Source organism: Python bivittatus, unplaced genomic scaffold (genome assembly GCF_059951505.1).
Source record: "Python bivittatus isolate LINGU-HERP-01145 unplaced genomic scaffold, Pbiv_v1 ctg000610_np1212, whole genome shotgun sequence".
NCBI classification, from domain to species: domain Eukaryota; kingdom Metazoa; phylum Chordata; class Lepidosauria; order Squamata; family Pythonidae; genus Python; species Python bivittatus.
Genome location: NW_028277088.1, coordinates 1,674,278 through 1,693,724, shown reverse-complemented (window position 1 = coordinate 1,693,724; position 19,447 = coordinate 1,674,278). Strand labels below are relative to the sequence as shown.

Sequence of the window (19,447 nt, the reverse complement as noted above, 5' to 3'; positions counted from 1 at the left end):
AGAAATATTGGGACATCGACACAATTTTAACATCTTTGGCTCTATACACCACCACAATGGATTTGGAATGAAACAAACACAATGTGCCTTAACTGCAGACTGTCAGCTTTAATTTGAGGGTATGTACATCCAACTCAGGTGAACGGTGTAGGAATTACAACAGTTTGCATATGTGCCTCCCACTTGGTAAGGGACCAAAAGTAATGGGACAGAATAATAATCATAAATCAAACTTTTCCTTTTTAATACTTGGTTGCAAATCCGTTGCAGTCAATCACAGCCTGAAGCCTGGAACGCATAGACATCACCAGACGCTGGGTTTCATCCCTGGTGATGCTCTGCCAGGCCTCTACTGCAACTGTCTTCAGTTCCTGCTTGTTCTTGGGGCATTTTCCCTTCAGTTTTGTCTTCAGCAAGTGAAATGCATGCTCAATGGGATTCAGGTCAGGTGACTGACTTGGCCATTGCATAACATTCCACTTCTGTCCCTTCAAAAACTCTTTGGTTGCTTTTGCAGTATGCTTTGGGTCATTGTCCATCTGTACTGTGAAGCGCCGTCCAATGAGTTCTGCAGCATTTGGCTGAATGTGAGCAGATAATATTGCCCGAAACACTGCAGAATTCATCCTGCTGCTTTTGTCAGCAGTCACATCATCAATAAATACAAGAGAACCAGTTCCATTGGCAGCCATACATGCCCACGCCATGACACTACCACCACCATGCTTCACTGATGAGGTGGTATGCTTAGGATCATGAGCAGTTCCTTTCCTTCTCCATACTCTTCTCTTCCCATCACTCTGGTACAAGTTGATCTTGGTCTCATCTGTCCATAGGATGTTGTTCCAGAACTGTGAAGGCTTTTTTAGATGTTGTTTGGCAAACTCTAATCTGGCCTTCCTGTTTTTGAGGCTCACCAGTGGTTTACATCTTGTGGTGAACCCTCTGTATTCACTCTGGTGAAGTCTTCTTTTGATTGTTGGCTTTGACACACATACACCTACCTCCTGGAGAGTGTTCTTGATCTGGCCAACTGTTGTGAAGGGTGTTTTCTTCACCAGGGAAAGGATTCTTCGGTCATCCACCACAGTTGTTTTCCGTTGTCTCCCGGGTCTTTTGGTGTTGCTGAGCTCACCGGTGCGTTCCTTCTTTTTGAGAATGTTCCAAACAGTTGTTTTGGCCACACCTAATGTTCTTGCTATCTCTCTGATGGGTTTGTTTTGTTTCTTCAGCCTAATGATGGCTTGCTTCACTGATAGTGACAGCTCTTTGGATCTCATCTTGAGAGTTGACAGCAACAGATTCCACATGCAAATAGCACACTTGAAATGAACTCTGGCCCTTTTATCTGCACATTGTAATTGGGGTACTGAGGGGATATCACACACCTGGCCATGGAACAGCTGAGAAGCCAATTGTCCCATTACTTTTGGTCCCTTAACAAGTGGGAGGCACATATGCAAACTGTTGTAATTCCTACACCGTTCACCTGAGTTGGATGTACATACCCTCAAATTAAAGCTGACAGTCTGCAGTTAAGGCACACTGTTTGTTTCATTCCAAATCCATTGTGGTGGTGTATAGAGCCAAAGATGTTAGAATTGTGTCGATGTCCCAATATTTCTGGACCTGACTGTATGTCTCAAACGCAAGCCCTTATAGTGAAACCAAGGTTTACATTCTTGGCCTTTTTCTTCCACCTGTGTGGAATAACCAGCTTCAAGCCACTCTCTTTGGGTAGGAAGGACAGTTTCCACCTCATTTTAGAGATTGACTAGTTTTGATACTAGGCTGAGCTTTTGAAATCTAGCTCCCACCCCAGGATCATCTAATCTGACTTGCGGTCTCTCCAAGAAAGTCTTCTCCAATTGGGCAGCTAAGGACTGGCTGGGAATGCTTGGAGCCCCCAGGTCTGGTAGCAATATTTGAAAGGGGCCAGATGGGGTGGGAGAGTGGGCTAGGCTAGGGCCTCAGGCAGAGGATACTTTTCCCCACCCTGCTGTCCAAGGTGTCTTAGTTTGGCCATATCTAACTTGGTCACTCCAGATGTGTTGGCCCATTATTCCCAACCAGCACTGCTGCATCTGGAGGCAGCTAGTCTGGAGAAGTGAGTGTTACTGTATAAGACATTTCCAGGAGGGTGGGGGAATCACCTAGTAACAGAACATGCAGAAGGTCCCAGATTAGTTTTTCTACTAGAGCTAGACAAATAAATCCCTGTCTGAAATTTTGGAGATCTGTTCCTGGTGAGGGTCAACAGTACTAAATGAGGAGAACCAAAGCTCACCAACTGCAAGATTGATGGCTTCTCTTTTCCCTCTTAAAACGTTGGACCTGTTCTAGGTTTGCAATAAAGGTGTTGCAGGACCACATGCAACATGTGATCTGTGGGCAGATCAGATCAGTGATCTGTTTCTGTTTCTCTCTCTGTCCAGCTCTTCCACCTGATTTATTCCCAGCACGACATGGTGAAGCAGCTGGCCAAGCTGGCAGGCTGGCAGGACACCCTTACCAAGCTCTACGTCAAAGAGTCCTATGAGTCTCGCCAACACAGCCTGTCGAACTCAGGCAGTGGCACCAATGGTGTGGATTTCTTGAAGCTCTCAGAGCAGTCAAGCGTGGAAAAAGGGAAAGAGCTGGTGGGGTCCACAAGTCCCTTGGCCACTGACCTGCAGGACCTGGATGTGTTCCTCCCCCTGGGCTACGAAGCCTCTGACCATGAACTCTCAGAAGGTTTCTCGGACCTGTCCATGTCTCCCACCAACCAGAGGAGCAGAGTCTTCCAGTCTTATGTCTTCAAATCCTTTGACTCCTTAGATCTTGCCAGCCATTCTTCCTCCTCCAATACCATGGACCTTCCTGGTCAGGGAGAGGCCCACGCAGGGGGCACACTCCCAGCTGACCGCGTCTACCACCCACTCTCCCCTTTCTCCACGTCACCCTTTGATCTTGGCTTGGATTTGGGCAGCACGAGCTCTGCAGCCACCTTGGAAAGTGGCAACCAGACACCCCTCAGCCTTCCAGGAACTCCATCACCTTTGGAGAATTTCAAGCCATTCCCGGGGATGAGGGCTCGGAAGAGTTCTAGTCTCTCCAACGTGCTGGATGAGACAAGCTATCAAGAAACTCTGCCTAGCGACAGCATCTCCAACACAAGTAACCCTCAGGTGAGTTTCTTCAACCCTTCTTTCTGGAAACAAAGACTGATGTCGCCAAATAGTCCAGAATCATAAGACATGCTTCACTTGAGTCAAGTAACCTAGTAAAGTTTTAGAATCAAGACGTCAGACAACTTTTGGTCTCTTGCTTATGAGAGTGTCGCCTGCGATAAACGAGAGAGCAAAATTATTTAATACATACTGCATCACCAGTAGAGTACACTATGAGTATCAGGATCATCTAAGCAAAACAAGATAGTTGCAGGCCCTAGAAACTTGATAGAACATGACAACAGGGAGAACTGAGAAAGGAGCAGTTCTGGAACGGAGAAGAATGAAGGCAAGTTAGGGCTGTGATATCTTTGCAGCTGTGTGGCAAAGGGGCATCTTTTTCAGGATGAGGCAGTTTCAGACAGGTGCAACAATTGCGTCCTGACCTGCCCTGAAGCACCTTTGGGGTCTCCAACCCAAAGCATTGCACCACCTTCATCTTGCTGCCTTCCCACTCCATAGCAAACTCCTGAGGAAGAGCTCTGCAATTTGCTGACCAACATCATCTTCTCGGTCACCTGGCGGGGAGTGGAGGGCTGGGACGACGTGGCTTGGAAAGAGCGAGGACAGGTCTTCTCCGTCCTCACCAAGCTGGGCTCAGCCTGTGAGCTGGTCCGCCCACCTGATGAGATCAAACGCAGGTAAGAGAAGCAGACGCTGTTGAGGGTTACCAGTGGAAGCAACCAGGGTCTTGCTCAGATAAACTCTGGCTTGATCCACCATCCTATGTGCTGGCCAGTGGGATTCCTGGGGCTATGGGGAAAATTGCTTCTGAGAACTTCAGTGCTGTTCAGATCTTCAGCAGAGTACAGTTCAATGGATTGTATCTACAATGCGAGAAGGACTTCAGAAGGAACAAGGTTGGAGCCTCTAAAGCAGTGTTTCTCAACCTTGGCCACTTTAAGTTGTGTGGACTTCAACTCCCAGAATTCCCCAGCCAGCCTTGCTTATCAAAAGCAAGAGTATCAAATCTTATCAAAGCAAGAGTAGAAAGCTTGTGGGTCCCATGTGTTCCTCTTCATGCCCCTTTTGCAGACCCCACAAACACATCCACAGTGGGGAGGCCAAAAGGCTTTCTCTTGGCAGAGCCAGAAAAACACAAGCTTCAGGCCCCCATATTGCTCCTTAAGGCCCAACTCTCAACCCTCCCCACTGGAAACTTTGGCCCCATCCCCTCTATGGTTCATTTCCCTGGGGCTCTTGGAAGCCAAACCCTATTTTTAAAAGTAGTGCAGTCCTGCCCCCTCCCAAAATGGTTGCCCATCCCTCTGCTGAAGGAATGGGCTTTGAAGAAGGAGAGGGCTTTAGACCAGAGATAAGGGTGGGATTTGAGGGAAAGGGAGCAATGATCTTGTGGGATGAAGAAGTAGATGGAGATGGCCAAGAGTTCATTTCTGAGGCTCTAGCTGGGATATGGAACCGGCTGTGTGTGTGATTTATGGCTTCCTTTTAACACATGAACACAAGGCCCATCAACAGAACGGGAAGCTGCCTTTCAGCCGATTCCTGTCCTCCAGCTATCTGCAGCCTGTCCCTTTCCTCACTGTCAATTGAAGTGTCCTGCCCCCGTCTCCCACCCCTCATTTCACCCCCAGTCTTCTGGAGATGATGATGGAATCGGCCTTGACGGACCTGAAGGAGGCCACGCCAGCCTTGTTGCCGAGCCTCACCCAGAACGCATTGAAACTGCTTCACCTCCTCCAAGATTTCTTGTTCTCGGAGGGCCACAACAACCAGGTCCTGTGGAGTGAGAAGGTGGGTGGCTTGGGAGCAGCGGATCGTGACCCTCAGTGGAAAGATTGTGCTGAGGCTGAGAAAGAAGAGTTTGGAGTCCTTGGTGTTTTCTGGTTGGTTGTTTGCTTGCAGACGTTTCGTTACCCAGCTAGGTAACATCATCAGTGCTGGAAGGGAGTGTGGGGTTTGCTCCCTGTTTATATAGAGTACCTTGCCCTGCCCGTGTGGGTGGGGAGAGGTTTTCTCCTTGGTAGTCCCTTGATTAGGGTGTTGTTTTCTGCTTGACTGTTTGTCTGGGGTTAATCCCTGCTTATCTGGGTGTTGGCTGCTGGAGAGGATGCGTTCCGGTCTTTTTGCTTCCTTCTTAGCTTTTTTATGGCCTCTTTTGAATGGTGTGTCAATGTGGTTTATCTCTAGATGGGGTATAAATGTGGTTGGTGTGTAAATGTGGTTTATCTCTATGTGGCATGTAAATGTGTGTGGTGTGTAAATGTGGTTTATCTCTATGTCGTGTGCAAAAGTGGTTGGTGTGTAAACGTGGCTTATCTCTATGTGGCATGTAAATGTGGTTGGTGTGTAAATGTGATTTATCTTTGGTGTGCAAATGTGGTTGGTGTGTAAATGTGATTTATCTCTGGTGTGGTATGTAAATGTGTGTGGTGTGTAAATGTGGTTTATCTCTATGTGGTGTGCAAATGTGGTTGGTGTGTAAATGTGGTTTATCTCTATGTCGCGTGCAAAAGTGGTTGGTGTGTAAACGTGGCTTATCTCTATGTGGCATGTAAATGTGGTTGGTGTGTAAATGTGATTTATCTTTGGTGTGCAAATGTGGTTGCTGTGTAAATGTGGCTTATCTCTATGTGGCATGTAAATGTGGTTGGTGTGTAAACGTGGCTTACCTCTATGTGGCATGTAAATGTGGTTGGTGTGTAAATGTGGTTTATCTCTGGTGTGCAAATGTGGTTGGTGTGTAAATGTGGCTTATCTCTGGTGTGCAAATGTGGTTGGTGTGTAAATGTGGCTTATCTCTGGTGTGCAAATGTGGTTGGTGTGCAAATGTGGCTTATCTCTATGTGGCATGTAAATGTGGTTGGTGTGTAAATGTGGTTTATCTCTGGTGTGCAAATGTGGTTGGTGTGTAAATGTGGTTTATCTATGTGGTATGCAAATGTGGTTGGTGTGTAAACGTGGCTTATCTCTATGTCGCGTGCAAAAGTGGTTGGTGTGTAAACGTGGCTTATCTCTATGTGGCATGCAAATGTGATTAGTGTGTAAATGTGGTTTATCTCTGTGGTGTGAAAATGTGGTTGGTGTGTAAATGTGATTTATCTCTATGTGGCGTGCAAATGTGGTTGGTGTGTAAATGTGGTTTATCTCTGTTGTCTCCGTTCAATAGAGACAATTAAGAAAAGCTAAGAAGGAAACAAAAAGACCAGGACGCAGCATATGTGAAACTGGCTGAAGAATGGCCTGCGATGGGGTGAAGCTGGGGCTTGAGGGTCGTCTTCTGCCCACGAGTGCGCGTGCATGGGGAGGGAGAGACAGGACAGGGGATCTCTCCCTTGACGCATCGGTCTTGTTGTCTTTGGGCCCTAGATTTACGAGGGTGCCAACAGCCTGCTAGATAAGTTGGGGGTCTGGTACCACTTAGCCAACGGCACTTCGGACTTGAAGGAGATGGCCCAAATCGGCCTGCGGGTGCTGATCGGATACATCATGCTGGAAGACGTGCAGGTGAGTCCCAGAACCCCTGTGCAGCCTTTCCCCTCCTACGGGCGATCCCAACTTTGCTTTCCCCACATTGATTATTGATTGTGTGCCATGAAGTTGGTGTCAGCTCTTAATGACCACCTAGATACACCTTTTCCAGGATGATCTGACCCCAACCTGGCCCTTCAGGTCTTCCAACGGGGCACCCATCGCCCCTGCCGCTAGGTTCCTGAGTCACTTGGGTCCATGGATGCATAGACACGTGGCAGAGCGCATTTTAGAGTTAGCAGTTCCTCCAGATCTTGGACATCTGCATGTTTTGGAGTTAGCAAATCCAGCAGACCAGATGCATAGGCATTTGCTAACTCCAAAACGCTGCCCTACCTCTTCCTTTTTCCTTTCAGCTGCAGTCCTTGGCCTACGTGAAGCTCCATGGCCTCCTCCAGACGGCTTCAGCCCCCAAGAAGGAGGAAGCCTGCTACCTGCTGGGCAAACTGGAGACTCCCCTCCGGGCCTCTCTGCACACCAAGTCAGAGACCTTCTCCTGGCTGGTGCCCATTATCCGTACTTTGATGGACCAGTGCTACGACACTTTGCAGCTACAGCACTTCCTGCCATCTCTGCCCCCCACCAATGGCAGCCCCACGTTTTACGAAGACTTCCAGGTGTTCTGCACCCACCCTGAGTGGCTCACCTTCATTGAGAAGCATGTAAGTCTACCTGCCCAACGTCCTAAGCAAACGGAAAGGGACAGAGGCCATTTGGAGTAACCCTTGGCCTCCCTGTTGCTCCATTCCTCTTTCACACCTTTCAGCCTCGCTGCCTTTCTCTCAGCAAAGTAACTGATGTATTGCAGGATGAAGGAGATCTTCTAGGCCATCTAGTCCAACTCCTGGATTCAGTGCAGGAATCCAAATTAAAGCATCTTCAAGAGGTGGCTATCCAACCTCTGCTTGATGGCATCTAATTGTGGAATTCTTGGTGCTCTCTGTGCTTGGTTGTTTGCTTGTGGACATTTCATGACCCAGCTAGGTAACATCATCAGTACAACGATGATGCGCTGGTGTCGTTACCTAGGTGAGTCATGAAACGTCTGCAAGCAAGCAGCCAAGCTCAGAGAGCACCAGGAATTCCACAGTTCAACCCTGAGCTACATCCATCCTCTTCTGTTGGAGCACCCAATTACAAGAAACCTACATTCTCCCAGTATCGCTGATTTCACTGCTGAGATGCTAGGAAGTTGTTTCTAACATTCAGTCAGAACCTGCTTAGCTTACTACTTAAATCCAATATTCAGTGTCCTGCACTCTAGGACGATCCATAAGTGTGGACCTTCGGTGTATTTGTTCTCTCACCAGGGCTAGAGCATGTCCAACTCATTCAATCTCTCTTCATAGGACTGTACTTTCTCATCCCTAATCATCCTCGTGGCTCTTCTCTGAATTAGCTTGCCTAAATCCTTCTTAAATGCAAGGCCCAGAATTTGACATAACAGGTGGCTTTTTCTCCCCTTCAATCATTCCCTTTCTCAGAATTTCTCCAGATTTTCTTCAGTTCAGACTTCCCAGTGACTGCGCAAAAACCTTGTTGCTGATGGTTTGGTATTCAAGGCCCCAGAACACACACTGAGACCTCAGCCGTGAGAGAAAGGGAAGAGGACAATAATGGGGCTGATGAGTAATCAGAATAACTATATTTAATTTAGCTTAGTTTCCATGTAAATGAACCAGAATCAAATCAAGACACTTTACCCAGCCATCAGTAGGGCAGCATAAAGCTCATTCCCACTACTGTGATATTGTTGCAATGATGCTTGGATGACACTGCAGGATGCAGTCAATAAACCAATAATAATAAATAAATTAAATAAAGATGTGGCTTTCGTTTTTAGTCCCCTGACTAAATTTGCTGTCCTTCTTTGCGCCATTTTTAAACCGGGGTACCCAGAACTGGGTACAGGACTTGAGGCGGGTCTCCACGAAGTAGAAGTTGAGCCAGGCGGCTTGAGCAAGTGGCAAGCTGGAGAACTGCCTGGACGTTTGCGAGTTGTAGGCGTGTGGCTATTGCTTCTTGTGGGCGTGAACGCACGTGCATACTTCCTGTAGCTCTGTGCAAGGCACAATGCTCAGGGGCAGAATGTTTCAGGAACACCGGAACATTTGCGCTGTCCCGCAGAACCTTCCGTTTCCAACGTTTTAAGTTTTGCACGCCCTGCGTGTCGGCTTGCTGCTCCCCTTAGTGACTTTCCCGGCTGGGTCTCCCTCCCAGGTACAACCCACCATGGCCCAGTTTGAAATGGACACGTTTCTCAAGAGCCACGACCACATGTCCAATTTTTGGAACTCCTGCTACGACGCATTGATGAGCAGCAATCTGAGGAGGGATAAGGAGAAATCCGAGAGCCGGAGGAAGTTCCAGGTAGGGGGGTGGGTAGGGGGTGGGTAGGGGGTGGGTGGGCGGGCTGCTGGGTCCTTCGCCCGTCAAATCTGGACTGTCCCCTCAGGCAGCTGGCCCAGATCCTTGAGCCTTCATTTCATTTAAATTCAGATGTTGTGATGGAATGGAATTATGAAGGCCAGGCTCAGGGAGATAAGCACTTTCTTAGCTCCCCAGAAGAGCGTGGGAGGAACAAGAGGATGAGACTGGCACCTCCCTGAGGAATTCACACTGTTGTGGCTGGAGGACTTTGGGAACTGGGGTTTGAGTCTGGGAAGATTTTTGCTAGAGGTTGTAGCTAATAAACATAACTGGACTGAATTTGCACTGTCTCTTGGAGTTCCTTGGGCTAGGCCTGACAGATGTCCATCCTCCCAGTCTCCCCGGATTACAGTTCCCATCATTTTCAGCTGGCCTGGCCTTTGTCATGCAAGTTGTACATCTGGAGGGCATGAGGTGGGGGAAGACTTTGCAACCATTTATGCTTTTGCAATGCGTTATCCTCATGACCATTTATTATTAATGTATTGCCTTTTTGTCCCACTACTTCAAGCGGGGGATCTCCCCTCATTTTATCCTCCCAACCACAACCCTGTTAGGTAGGCTGGGCTGATCAGGAACCATTGGTTCCAAGTTAATCAGGGAATTCCATGGTGAAGCTGGATCTCCCTGATCCGGGGTGGGGTGGGGGGCATCTACCCCCAATTTCATTTTTTACAGCTGTTTGGAGCCTTGGTAAGATTGCACTGTCAAAATTAAGCAGGGAGTCATCTTGCAGCGCCCAAAGTCCCCCTCATTTGGGGCAGGAAAGAACGTGAAACTGTTGTGTTACGCCCCAAATATGCTTCCACGTATCTAAGAAAGGTTTAAGCAAGAAAGACGGGGAGGGAAGACCCAAATCCCTCCCTTCTCCTTCTAGTGGACTCCAACGGATCTGCATGCTTTATTTTTTTTATAAATCACAAGTTCATTTCTTTTCATTTTTACACAAAAAGTCCATAAGGGGCTTCCAGTCACCAATCCGTGTAGATATTGCCCTTTCTCTAATCAGAGAAGTCAGTTTGGCCATCTCAGCCAGTTCTGTCAATGTCACCAACCATTCCTCCGTAGTGGGAAGTGCTGAATCTTTCCAGCTTTGTGCTTCTAACTGCTCATCCAACAGATCTGCGTACTTTCCAAGCAGACCCTCCCTGGGGTTTTTTTGGTTAACAGAGCATCTCCCCCTTCCCTTCCCCTCGTCACCCTCCTTCCCCTGTTTCCACCCCACCCTCCCCTGCTTTTTCTCAGGAGCTTGTTTTGGAGCCTGTGATGAAGCGGGCAAAGTATGAGAACATCCGGCACACAAATATGCTCAAGCAAGTCAACCACCATCACAACACTGTCTTGAAGCAGTGGCGGGCTCTGGGACGCTTGTTGACTTCTCAGCGCTCCGCGTGGGCTGATCGGTAGGTGTCGGTCTCCCTTCCACGCCCGTGGCCGTCTCATCTTTAAGGAACCATGCTGTCAGATGCCCCTGAAAGGGAAGGGAGGAGGCAGGAGTCTCATTGTTTTAGCTCCTGAAAGGATTTACAGGTAGTCCTCACTTAACAACCACAACAGAGACCGGAAAATTGGTTGTTAAGCGAGTCACCATGTGGCTGGACCTGATTTTACGACCATTTTACGATGGTCATAAAGTGAATCACCATGGTTAAACGAAGCACATGGTCGTTAAGTGAATCACATGGTCATTGAGTGAATCACATGGTCGTTAAGTGAATCCAGCTTCCCCAATGGATTTTTTTGCCATGATTCGCTTAACGACCATTGTAAAAAAGGTTGCAAATCACAATCATGTGATCATGGGGGGGCGCAAAGGTTTGTGACAATCGTAAATGCAAGTACAGGCCATCAAGCAATTTTTCTAAGGCCATCGTAACTTCAAACCATTGTTAAACGAACAGTTGTTAAGTGAGGACTACTGTATTCTCATTTTTTGGAGGCATTTCTATTTCTATTTATTTATTTATTTAAATGTATTGGCTGCCCAACTCCAGTGGACGCTATTTTGGAACTTTCTTTTGGCGAATCCTGCATAGACAGGGCATAGCACTCAGCTTTTCTGAAAACCTTTTAAAAAGTTGTAAAATAGGCACAATCTAAACCTTTTTCGTTCTTTCCTTTTAATTAGTGAAGTTAAACCCCCGCAGAGTGATAATACAGTAACAAGCGATGCATGTTACAGTGATTAAAATAAACTGAACATTAGGGGAAAGGAGCTAAGGAAAAAAGAAAAAAATAGATCGGTGAAGTATTATTATAACTCAGTCCTTAAACTTATTATTAAATTTAGCCCATGTAGAAGCCTGCTGCTCCATCTTCTCATTCTTTGAATATAGACATTTCAGAAATGTTTTGACATTATCTCAGCTTACCTGCGTGTGAAAATTTAAAACGGAATCTGTCCAGGAAAACAGCATTTATGAATACAAAATATGAAAACAAATGAAGTCCTTCAGAATATATTGAAAAAAACGTACAAAAATGTTGAGGGTCGGCTCATCCAGGGAGGCACATTTCTCATGGTATTTTGGTTAAAAATTTGCAGGTTGGCTTATCCGCAGATGGGCTTATCCGCAAGTCTGTATGGTAATATAAAATGCAGAAATGCAGTCTCCTTTTCCCCAGTAACTAATCTCCATTTCTTTTGGAAATGCAAATCTGAGAGAAAGCAGGAACGGAGAAACCAAGTTAAAAGGAACCAGAGAGGAATTTCCAGACTGTGAAAAAGAATTAAGCACCCCAAAGCCATTGGCCAATAAAACACATCCCGGACCATTTCTTCATTTTTCTTTGTCCTTGGAAATATACCAAAATAGTCACTCCCGGCTAAGGAGCTTCCCACTCCAAAAGCAGAGGTGGGTTGATGAGTTTGCAATCATGCCTCTGACTTTTCAGCCCCAAAGCGCAGGTTATGGGTTAAACATCTCCTTGGGATGCAAAGTTCCCAGGCCCTGTGCGCTGAGAGAATGTTAGTTAGCTGACAATGGGGGAAAATGGTATTTCCTCTGCCTAAAAGCATCACGATGCACTGCCTGTGAGAACCGATGGTTCTGCCAGAGATGCACCAATAGTGGGGCTCTTCTGAAGGGGCCTTCATGCAAACCTTCAATGAGTTTGGCGTGCTTTTCCTGCAAAGAGAGCTCTGACTCACTGTGATGGAGTGGAATTATGAAGGCCAGGCTCAGGGAGATAAACATTTTCTTAGCTCACCAGAACAGCATGGGAAGAACAAGAGGATGAGATTGGCACCTCCCTGACGAATTTCCACTGTTGTGACTGGCTGACTTTGGGAACTGGGGTTTCAGTCTGGGAAGATTCTTGTTAGAGGTTGTAGCTGATAAACATAGCTGGACTGAATTTACGTGGTCTCTTGGAGTTCCTTGGGCTAGGCCTTGACACTCACCAGCTTCCTTGCCTCTGCCCAGGAACCCTCCTGAGATCCACTGGAAGCTGTCTAACGTGGAGACCTACTCCCGAATGAGGCTCAAGCTGGTTCCCAATCACAACTTTGACCGCCATGGGGAAGCGAGCGCCCTCCGGGACAACCTCGGTAAGAAGGGGTTGTGAGAGCTGAGTGGTCCTTTGGCATCTGCAGGTTGAAACCATCGCTGATACAGAGCACCTGGTTCATTCTGGGGTGGACTTGATGGGAAGCAGGCAGTTTCTCACCTGGCCAGTGACAGAAACCCCAAAGGGACACCTCACCATCAGATTTCTCCCAAGAAACAAATCTCCAAGCCATTAAGTTGCAGGTCTTCGGGGTGAAATTGGCTCTCTGTGCCAGCGTGATGCCCCCAAGGAGAGGAAGGGTTAGGGTTACATTAGTGTGGAGGAGGAATGAGAACAAGAACCAAGTTTTGCTGTACCGGCAGAAACATCACTAGAAGGTGGTAAGGTTCAATGAAGGAGGTGGCCACTTTCCCAACCAGGTGCCCTCCAGGTATTTTGGAAGTACAGCTCCCATCATCCCCATCACATTCGTTGCCTGCATGGGAGCCAGAAAAACTTGGGTACAGCCAAGGGCATCCTTCTTAGGCTAAGAAGGACCAACAGCTGTTGATGGCCAATTCCTTGCTTAAATAAGGAGAATAAGAGCAAAACAGGAAACGAGCCAATTTAACAATTCCATCCCACTTCCTTCCAGGCGCTGATGGCTTGCACAACCCAACAGAATCCCTGCCTTTAGCAGTTGCCAAGGAAGCCAAGGTCAGCGAGATGCAGGATGATCAACTGGGAGAAGAAGATCTCTCATTCTTGGATAATCAGTGAGTTTTGTCATGCCCCCAGGAAGGTGTCTTCTCTTGGGACCACCAAGGTGCTAAGAAAGCGGAGAAGCAGTTGCTGATTATCAGCTGCTCCAAAAACAGGAATGTGGGGCAATGCTTTGGAAGCTGGTGGCTTTCCTTAGCGTTTTTTGGAAAGGTGAGAGTTGCAGTAGGCAGAGGTAGGAGGCAAAGTGGGTGTGGCCATATCACTCACATGGATGGGGCCAAACATTTCTATTTTCTCCTAAAGTAGAGGAACACATAGGTGACCTTGGAGACTATTAGCAAAACAAGAATTCAGATCATGGGCAAAATGTGCATCCAGTCTGGGAAAACAAGACAGTGTGAGAAAGAAGCTCAGGATTACCCCACCTTGACTCTATTTGGTATAAGAAGGAAGAAAGGGGAAACACTGTCAAACTTTCAGTGTTGTCACACCTTCAAGGTAGGCTAGGCCAGAAAACAGACACTACAAGAAATCCTAGAACTCTACTCTACTGATATACTCTAATAAATATAGGGAGTCCTCGTTTAGCGACCACAATTGGGGCCAGCAACTCAGTTGTTAAGTGAAGTGGTTACTAAGTGAAACTGTGACTGTGCTTACGATCTTCCTTCAGCTTTCCTTTGCTTTACAGACCTGTAAATGCAAGGATTGGTCGCAAAGTTACTTTTTCATTACTACTGTCATAACTGTGAATGGTCGCTAAATGAGTCAGTCGCTAAGCTTGAAACTCTGACAATGTTTCTCCTTCCCTCCCTCTTATACCAAAGAAAATCAAGGCAGGGTAATCTTGAGCTTCTTTTTCATACTTTTCTGTCTTCCCAGGCTGAGTTCACATTTTACTGACAGTCTCTAAATCTTCTCCAAGGTCCTCTTTGGGTTCTTCTCCACCTAGCTGTCACATGGGTCTTCATTTTTTAACCCTCCCCAGTCCACTTTAGACTTCACAGTTTTCCAATCTTTCTTGGCTCAGAAGGGTAGGAAACTGGCAGGTTCTGGCGGTGATTGGTGGCAACTCTGAGGTTGCAGAAGCTATAGGCCTGGTTCAAACTTTCGGTGTCTTTCAGCCTAGAGCCCAAAGAGCAAAGCCAGCGGGAGAAGCTCCTCATCTCAGAGGACTGTGAGCTCATCACCATTGTGGCTGTGATCCCGGGACGCCTGGAGGTCACCACCCAGCAGATCTATTTTTACGACAGCAGCAGTGAGAAGGAGGAGACCGAGGATGGTAAGAGGATGTAATGGTCTGTGGGAATGCCCTTGGGAGACAGGAGGGAGAGCCACAGGTGGGACAACCAGCATGTAAAAGACGTCTCAGCCCACAGAAGGAAAAGGGGTGCGGGAAGCATTTCAGAAGAGACCCTCCCTAGCTTTCCAGAGAGTAAAAGGAAAGGAGGGGAGAAATGCTTTCAGTCTTGCAAGACTCTGTTAATGTAACCTTACAATAAAGATAGAGCTAGGACAAATGGCTGGGTTGTATCTTCATTGCTCTGGAGAAAGATGTTGAGAGATGTGTTTTTCCTGTCATCTCGTCTCAGCTCCGCAGTTCTGAGTTCATATACAACCTAGCCTTTAGTGTCAAAACAAATGGAAAAGAAGGTTTCATCTGTGTCAGTCCAAAGCTCTGCAGGGAGGTGGGATGGAGGAATTGCAAGACGTTTTCTCCTTGAATTGGTCCTGTGCATGAGATCCAGTGTGTCCAGTCCCAAACAACAGCCCCCAACTGGGGAAGCAAGATTCACTCACAGTTTCATCACTTGGGTTTAATGCCAGGAAGAATAGAGGTCAGGAAACAGAATCTTGAGAAAGTGAATACAGGTAGTCCTCAACTTACGACCATTCGTTTAACGACTGTTCAAAGTTACAATAGCCCTGAGAAAAGTGACTTATGACTGTTCCTTGCACTTACGACCATCGCAGCATCCCCATGGTCACATGATTCAAATTCAGACACTTGGCAACCGGCATGTATTCACAACGGTTGCAGCGTCCTGGGGTCACATGATCGCCATTTGTGACCTTCCCGGGGGCTCCCGACAAGCCAAGTCAATGGAGGAAGCCAGATTTGCTTAATGATCATGGCAAAAAGGTCACAAAATCAGGTGTGACTCACTTAATGACCACATCGCTTAGCAATTGAAGTTCCGGTCCCAATTGTGGTCATAAATCGAGGACTACCTATAAGCAAAACTCTCACCCTTGTCTGTTAGTGGATGCCTTAAATCAGGATCTCTGAATTGTCTGAACCTCTGTTCTTCCAAATTGCTTAATGGAAGACCTAAGGGCTCTTTTACCAGATGAGGCTGAGATGTCCAACTGATGATGTTCTGAAATGCTCCCTTTTTTTTTTCTCCGCCTCTCAGAGTTCTCTTACACACCATGGTCTAGGGCTGAAGGTATTGGACTAAGATCAGGGAAACCCAAGTTTACGTTACAGGTAGTCCTCATTTAGCGACTGCTTCATTCAGTGCCCATTCACAGTTACCCCAGTGATGAAAAACTATGCAACCCATCCTCACATTTATGACCTTTGCAGGTCTGTAAAGCAAAGGAAAGCTGAAGTCAGATCATCAGCACAGTTGCGGTTTCACTGAGCGACTGCTTCGCTTAACAACTGAGTTGCCAGTCCCAATTGTGGTCGCTAAATGAGGACTGCCTTTATTTATTTATTGAAAGGATTTATACGAGCACCCAACTCAAAGATGGCGACTCTAGGTGGGGTTGAAGCCCATCCTTATCCATGGAAGCTCCCTGGGTGCCTTTGGGCCAGTGACTCACCCTCAGCCCAACCCACCTCACGGGGTTGTGTTGTTGGCGGAAAAAATAATTACAGGAGACCCTGGGTTATATGGTATGGGAACCATTAAAGCAATGACTTCCCCAGTGTCCCTCAATGCAGAGTTCAAGACTCTGGATGATGGTCTCTTCCTCCTTCTTTTGGGTCCCTGCGAAATGAATGAATGGTCTTCTGCTCCCTCTCCTAGGAATCGGGCACGACTTCAGGCGCCCCCTCTCTCAGCTGCGGGAGCTGCACCTTCGCCGTTACAACCTGCGACGTTCAGGCCTGGAGTTCTTCTTCATCGACCAGTCAAACTATTTCCTCAACTTCAAGAAAATGGTAACCGGCTGCTCCTCCCCTCGTGAAATGGGCATGGGCGAGCATGTGACTTGGGGCAGGCACCATCTTGGAAGTTGTTTGCTGAATGCCCTCTAACCCACTGCTGGCTTCCTTCCACCTTCCCAGGTTAGGAACAAGGTCTACTCATCCATTCTCAGCCTGCAGCTTCCCAACCAGATTTATCTAGGCAGCCGTTCACCGCAGGACCTCCTAAAAGCCTCTGGACTGACTCAGGTACCTTATTTTCAAGGACAAGCAAGTGGGATCCCTCCTCGCTTGGCTGGACCATCTCTTGCCTCTGCCTGTCGTTCCCATTCTGGAAGAGCAGAAGATCGCTTCTGATCTGGAAGCCATTGGATTGCCCCATTTATTCATTCCATCCTGTTATAATCCTACCTTTCTCGACCTGGAATGGAAGACGTAGACTTGGAGCATTCCTCAGGCCCAAGATGCTGCAAGAGAATCCAAATGTTTTGCTCTGAATGTGTTGCCGTTCCACCAAAAATGGGATGGGGGGAGTATTAAGCTAGCCCACCTCTGAGCCTTTCTGTAGGGCAGGGAAGCTGTTTAAATCCAGAGGGAACTTTCTGCCCTTCTGCTCCTTCGAGTCAAAGTGCCAGCAGAGGCAAAACTGAACCTAAATCTAAACACTTGCAAAGGAAAGAGAACTACAGGTAGTCCTCACTTAATAACCATTCATTTAGTGACTGTTCGAAGTTACAACGGTGCTGAACAAAGGGACTTACAACCATCGCATCACCCCCATGGTCACATGGTCATGATCTGGGCACTTGGCAACCAGCTCACACAACCATTGCAGCATCCATTGCAGGATCATGTGATCGCCATTTGCAACCTTCCCAGCCGGCTTCTGGCAAGCAAAATCAATGGGGAACTGCTTGATTCGCTTAACAACCGCATGATTTCCTTAATGGCCATGGGGATTCGCTTAATGACTGCTGCAAAAAAGGTGGTAAAGTTGAGCATGACTCATTTAACAACCACCACACTTAATGAATTTTCCAGTCCCTTTTGTGGTCGTTAAGCGAGGACTTCCTGTAAAAGTAATTCCTCTAAGAAAGGATAGGGCAGGGATTTTCAAATGTCTCCAGGCTGCAGAACCTGTTAGTTAAAATCTCCTGGAGCCCACATCAAGAGGTGAAGCTCCAGTGATAGAAACGTGGCTGCATTAGAGTGAATTTTGTTGTGGTGGTTCTTTGCCTCTCGTGGAACCCCAGCCTTTCACCGAGCACATTTTGAAAAGCCTGATATGGAAGACATTTCCTCCATAGGTGACTTAGCCATAGGAGGATGTGATTTGATTCTCCCTCTTTCATCTCTTGAGCCTTCAATTTTCCTTTCTCTGGGCATTTGGCAAGATAGGCAGTTGGCAGATTCCAAGATTGAAAAGTCCCTGTGGTCCTTCTCTCCCCTTGTAATGGTATGAAAGAAAGACCTTGAGAAACAGGGCGAAGAGATGCTGCCTAGGGAACAGTCCAATAAGAGAGGGCACAGCCCGCAGCTGCATAACGGACAAAGAAAGAGGCTCAGAAAGGAATCTCCCTAGTTTCTCAAGCTATAAAGGAGACGGTGGGAGAATTGTACTTTCAGTCTTGCACGATTCTGTTAATGTAGCCTTACAATAAAGTAGAATTAACTCATGTGGTCATGCTTCCTGACTGGTCTACCTGGGAAGGTTGACATCAATCTTGCAAGTCTGAAAGTACAAATCTCCCGCCATCTCCTTTACAGCCTGAGAAGTTAGGGAGGGTCCCTGCTAAGCCTCTTTCTCTGCCCATTATGCAGCTGCGGGCTATGCCTTCTCTTATCTGACTATTCTCTAGGCAGCATCCCTTCACTCTGCTTCTCAAGATCTTTCTCAAATAGCATTACGCCCCTCCCCAGCTTTTCCCTGTTCTCATCTCCCAGTGTTTTATCCCAGTGGATCCCATTTCCTTTCCTCCTTCATTTCCAGAAATGGGTGTACAGGGAGATCTCCAATTTTGAATATCTCATGCAGCTGAACACGATTGCAGGGCGCACCTACAATGACCTTTCTCAATACCCCGTGGTAAGACTCTGGGATAAGCAGGGTGCAGGCATGGGGAGGGGTGTCCCTGAGCCTCCAGCATCAATTCCACTGCTGTCTCCTGCTGCAGCCCAAGGATGGGCCTCAGGCAACTTTTCTCTTCCTCCCTCTGGTTCAGTTTCCCTGGATCCTGCAAGATTACGTCTCAGAGACACTGGATCTCAACAACCCAGCCATTTTCCGGGATCTTTCCAAGCCCATCGGAGTAGCCAATGAGAAACATGCCAAGGATGTCAAGGAGAAGTGAGTGCAAGGTTTCTTAGCAAGCATTTCCTTTCTGCCAGAAGCAGAAAATAGGAAGGGGGGAAGCCTTTTCAGGAGAAGCTCATTCTTTAAACTGCATTTTTTGGCCTTCCAATCTGGAGCCCTGCAGCTGCCCTGCACTTCAGTTCCCAGAATCCCTAGCCATTGGAATTCTCGGAAGGGATTCTGGGAGCTGAAGGCCAACTCACCCAGCTGCAAGCTGCCGAAAGTTGACCTACAAGAACTTCCATGTGAAAGTTATGCATCTCACCGCAGATGCGTAAAAAGAGAACTTCAGTGCACCCTTGACAAAGGAGTTTTCCAAAATGCATGCGATGGAATAAAGTTGGGGTAGCCCATGGAGGTCTCCCTCTTGGAAGAACCACAGCCCACAGAAAAGCTGGACCACCACCCCCAGCCTTAGTGCGGACATGCACACAGAGCAGAACTGTGCTCTACTAAGTTGTCCTCAGATTTGTAAAAGTTCTCTCTGGATGGGCAGCTCTTATCTGCAGCTTTTGATCTGAAACTCCTTCAGGTTGGTGCCTGCTGGCCTTGGGAATGCTGTTTCCCAGTCCGTTGGGCAGTTGCTAGACTTGA

The 19,447-nt window shown here is 47.4% G+C and overlaps 1 protein-coding gene across 3 annotated transcripts in view; it reads left to right on the top strand.

The window, feature by feature from the left end:
* Positions 1 to 19,447, top strand: part of NBEAL2 (neurobeachin like 2) — a 127,367-nt gene that overhangs the window by 93,720 nt on the left and 14,200 nt on the right. For all 3 annotated transcript variants that reach the window (XM_088150469.1, XM_088150468.1, XM_088150467.1), the window contains 14 exons: positions 2,436 to 3,167; positions 3,672 to 3,850; positions 4,805 to 4,964; positions 6,540 to 6,677; positions 7,058 to 7,363; positions 8,922 to 9,071; positions 10,377 to 10,534; positions 12,557 to 12,681; positions 13,276 to 13,396; positions 14,468 to 14,625; positions 16,382 to 16,515; positions 16,642 to 16,749; positions 18,491 to 18,586; positions 18,723 to 18,847. In XM_088150469.1, coding sequence (XP_088006595.1) covers positions 2,436 to 3,167; positions 3,672 to 3,850; positions 4,805 to 4,964; positions 6,540 to 6,677; positions 7,058 to 7,363; positions 8,922 to 9,071; positions 10,377 to 10,534; positions 12,557 to 12,681; positions 13,276 to 13,396; positions 14,468 to 14,625; positions 16,382 to 16,515; positions 16,642 to 16,749; positions 18,491 to 18,586; positions 18,723 to 18,847 — 2,690 coding nt within the window. The remainder of the gene's footprint in view (positions 1 to 2,435; positions 3,168 to 3,671; positions 3,851 to 4,804; positions 4,965 to 6,539; positions 6,678 to 7,057; positions 7,364 to 8,921; positions 9,072 to 10,376; positions 10,535 to 12,556; positions 12,682 to 13,275; positions 13,397 to 14,467; positions 14,626 to 16,381; positions 16,516 to 16,641; positions 16,750 to 18,490; positions 18,587 to 18,722; positions 18,848 to 19,447) is intronic.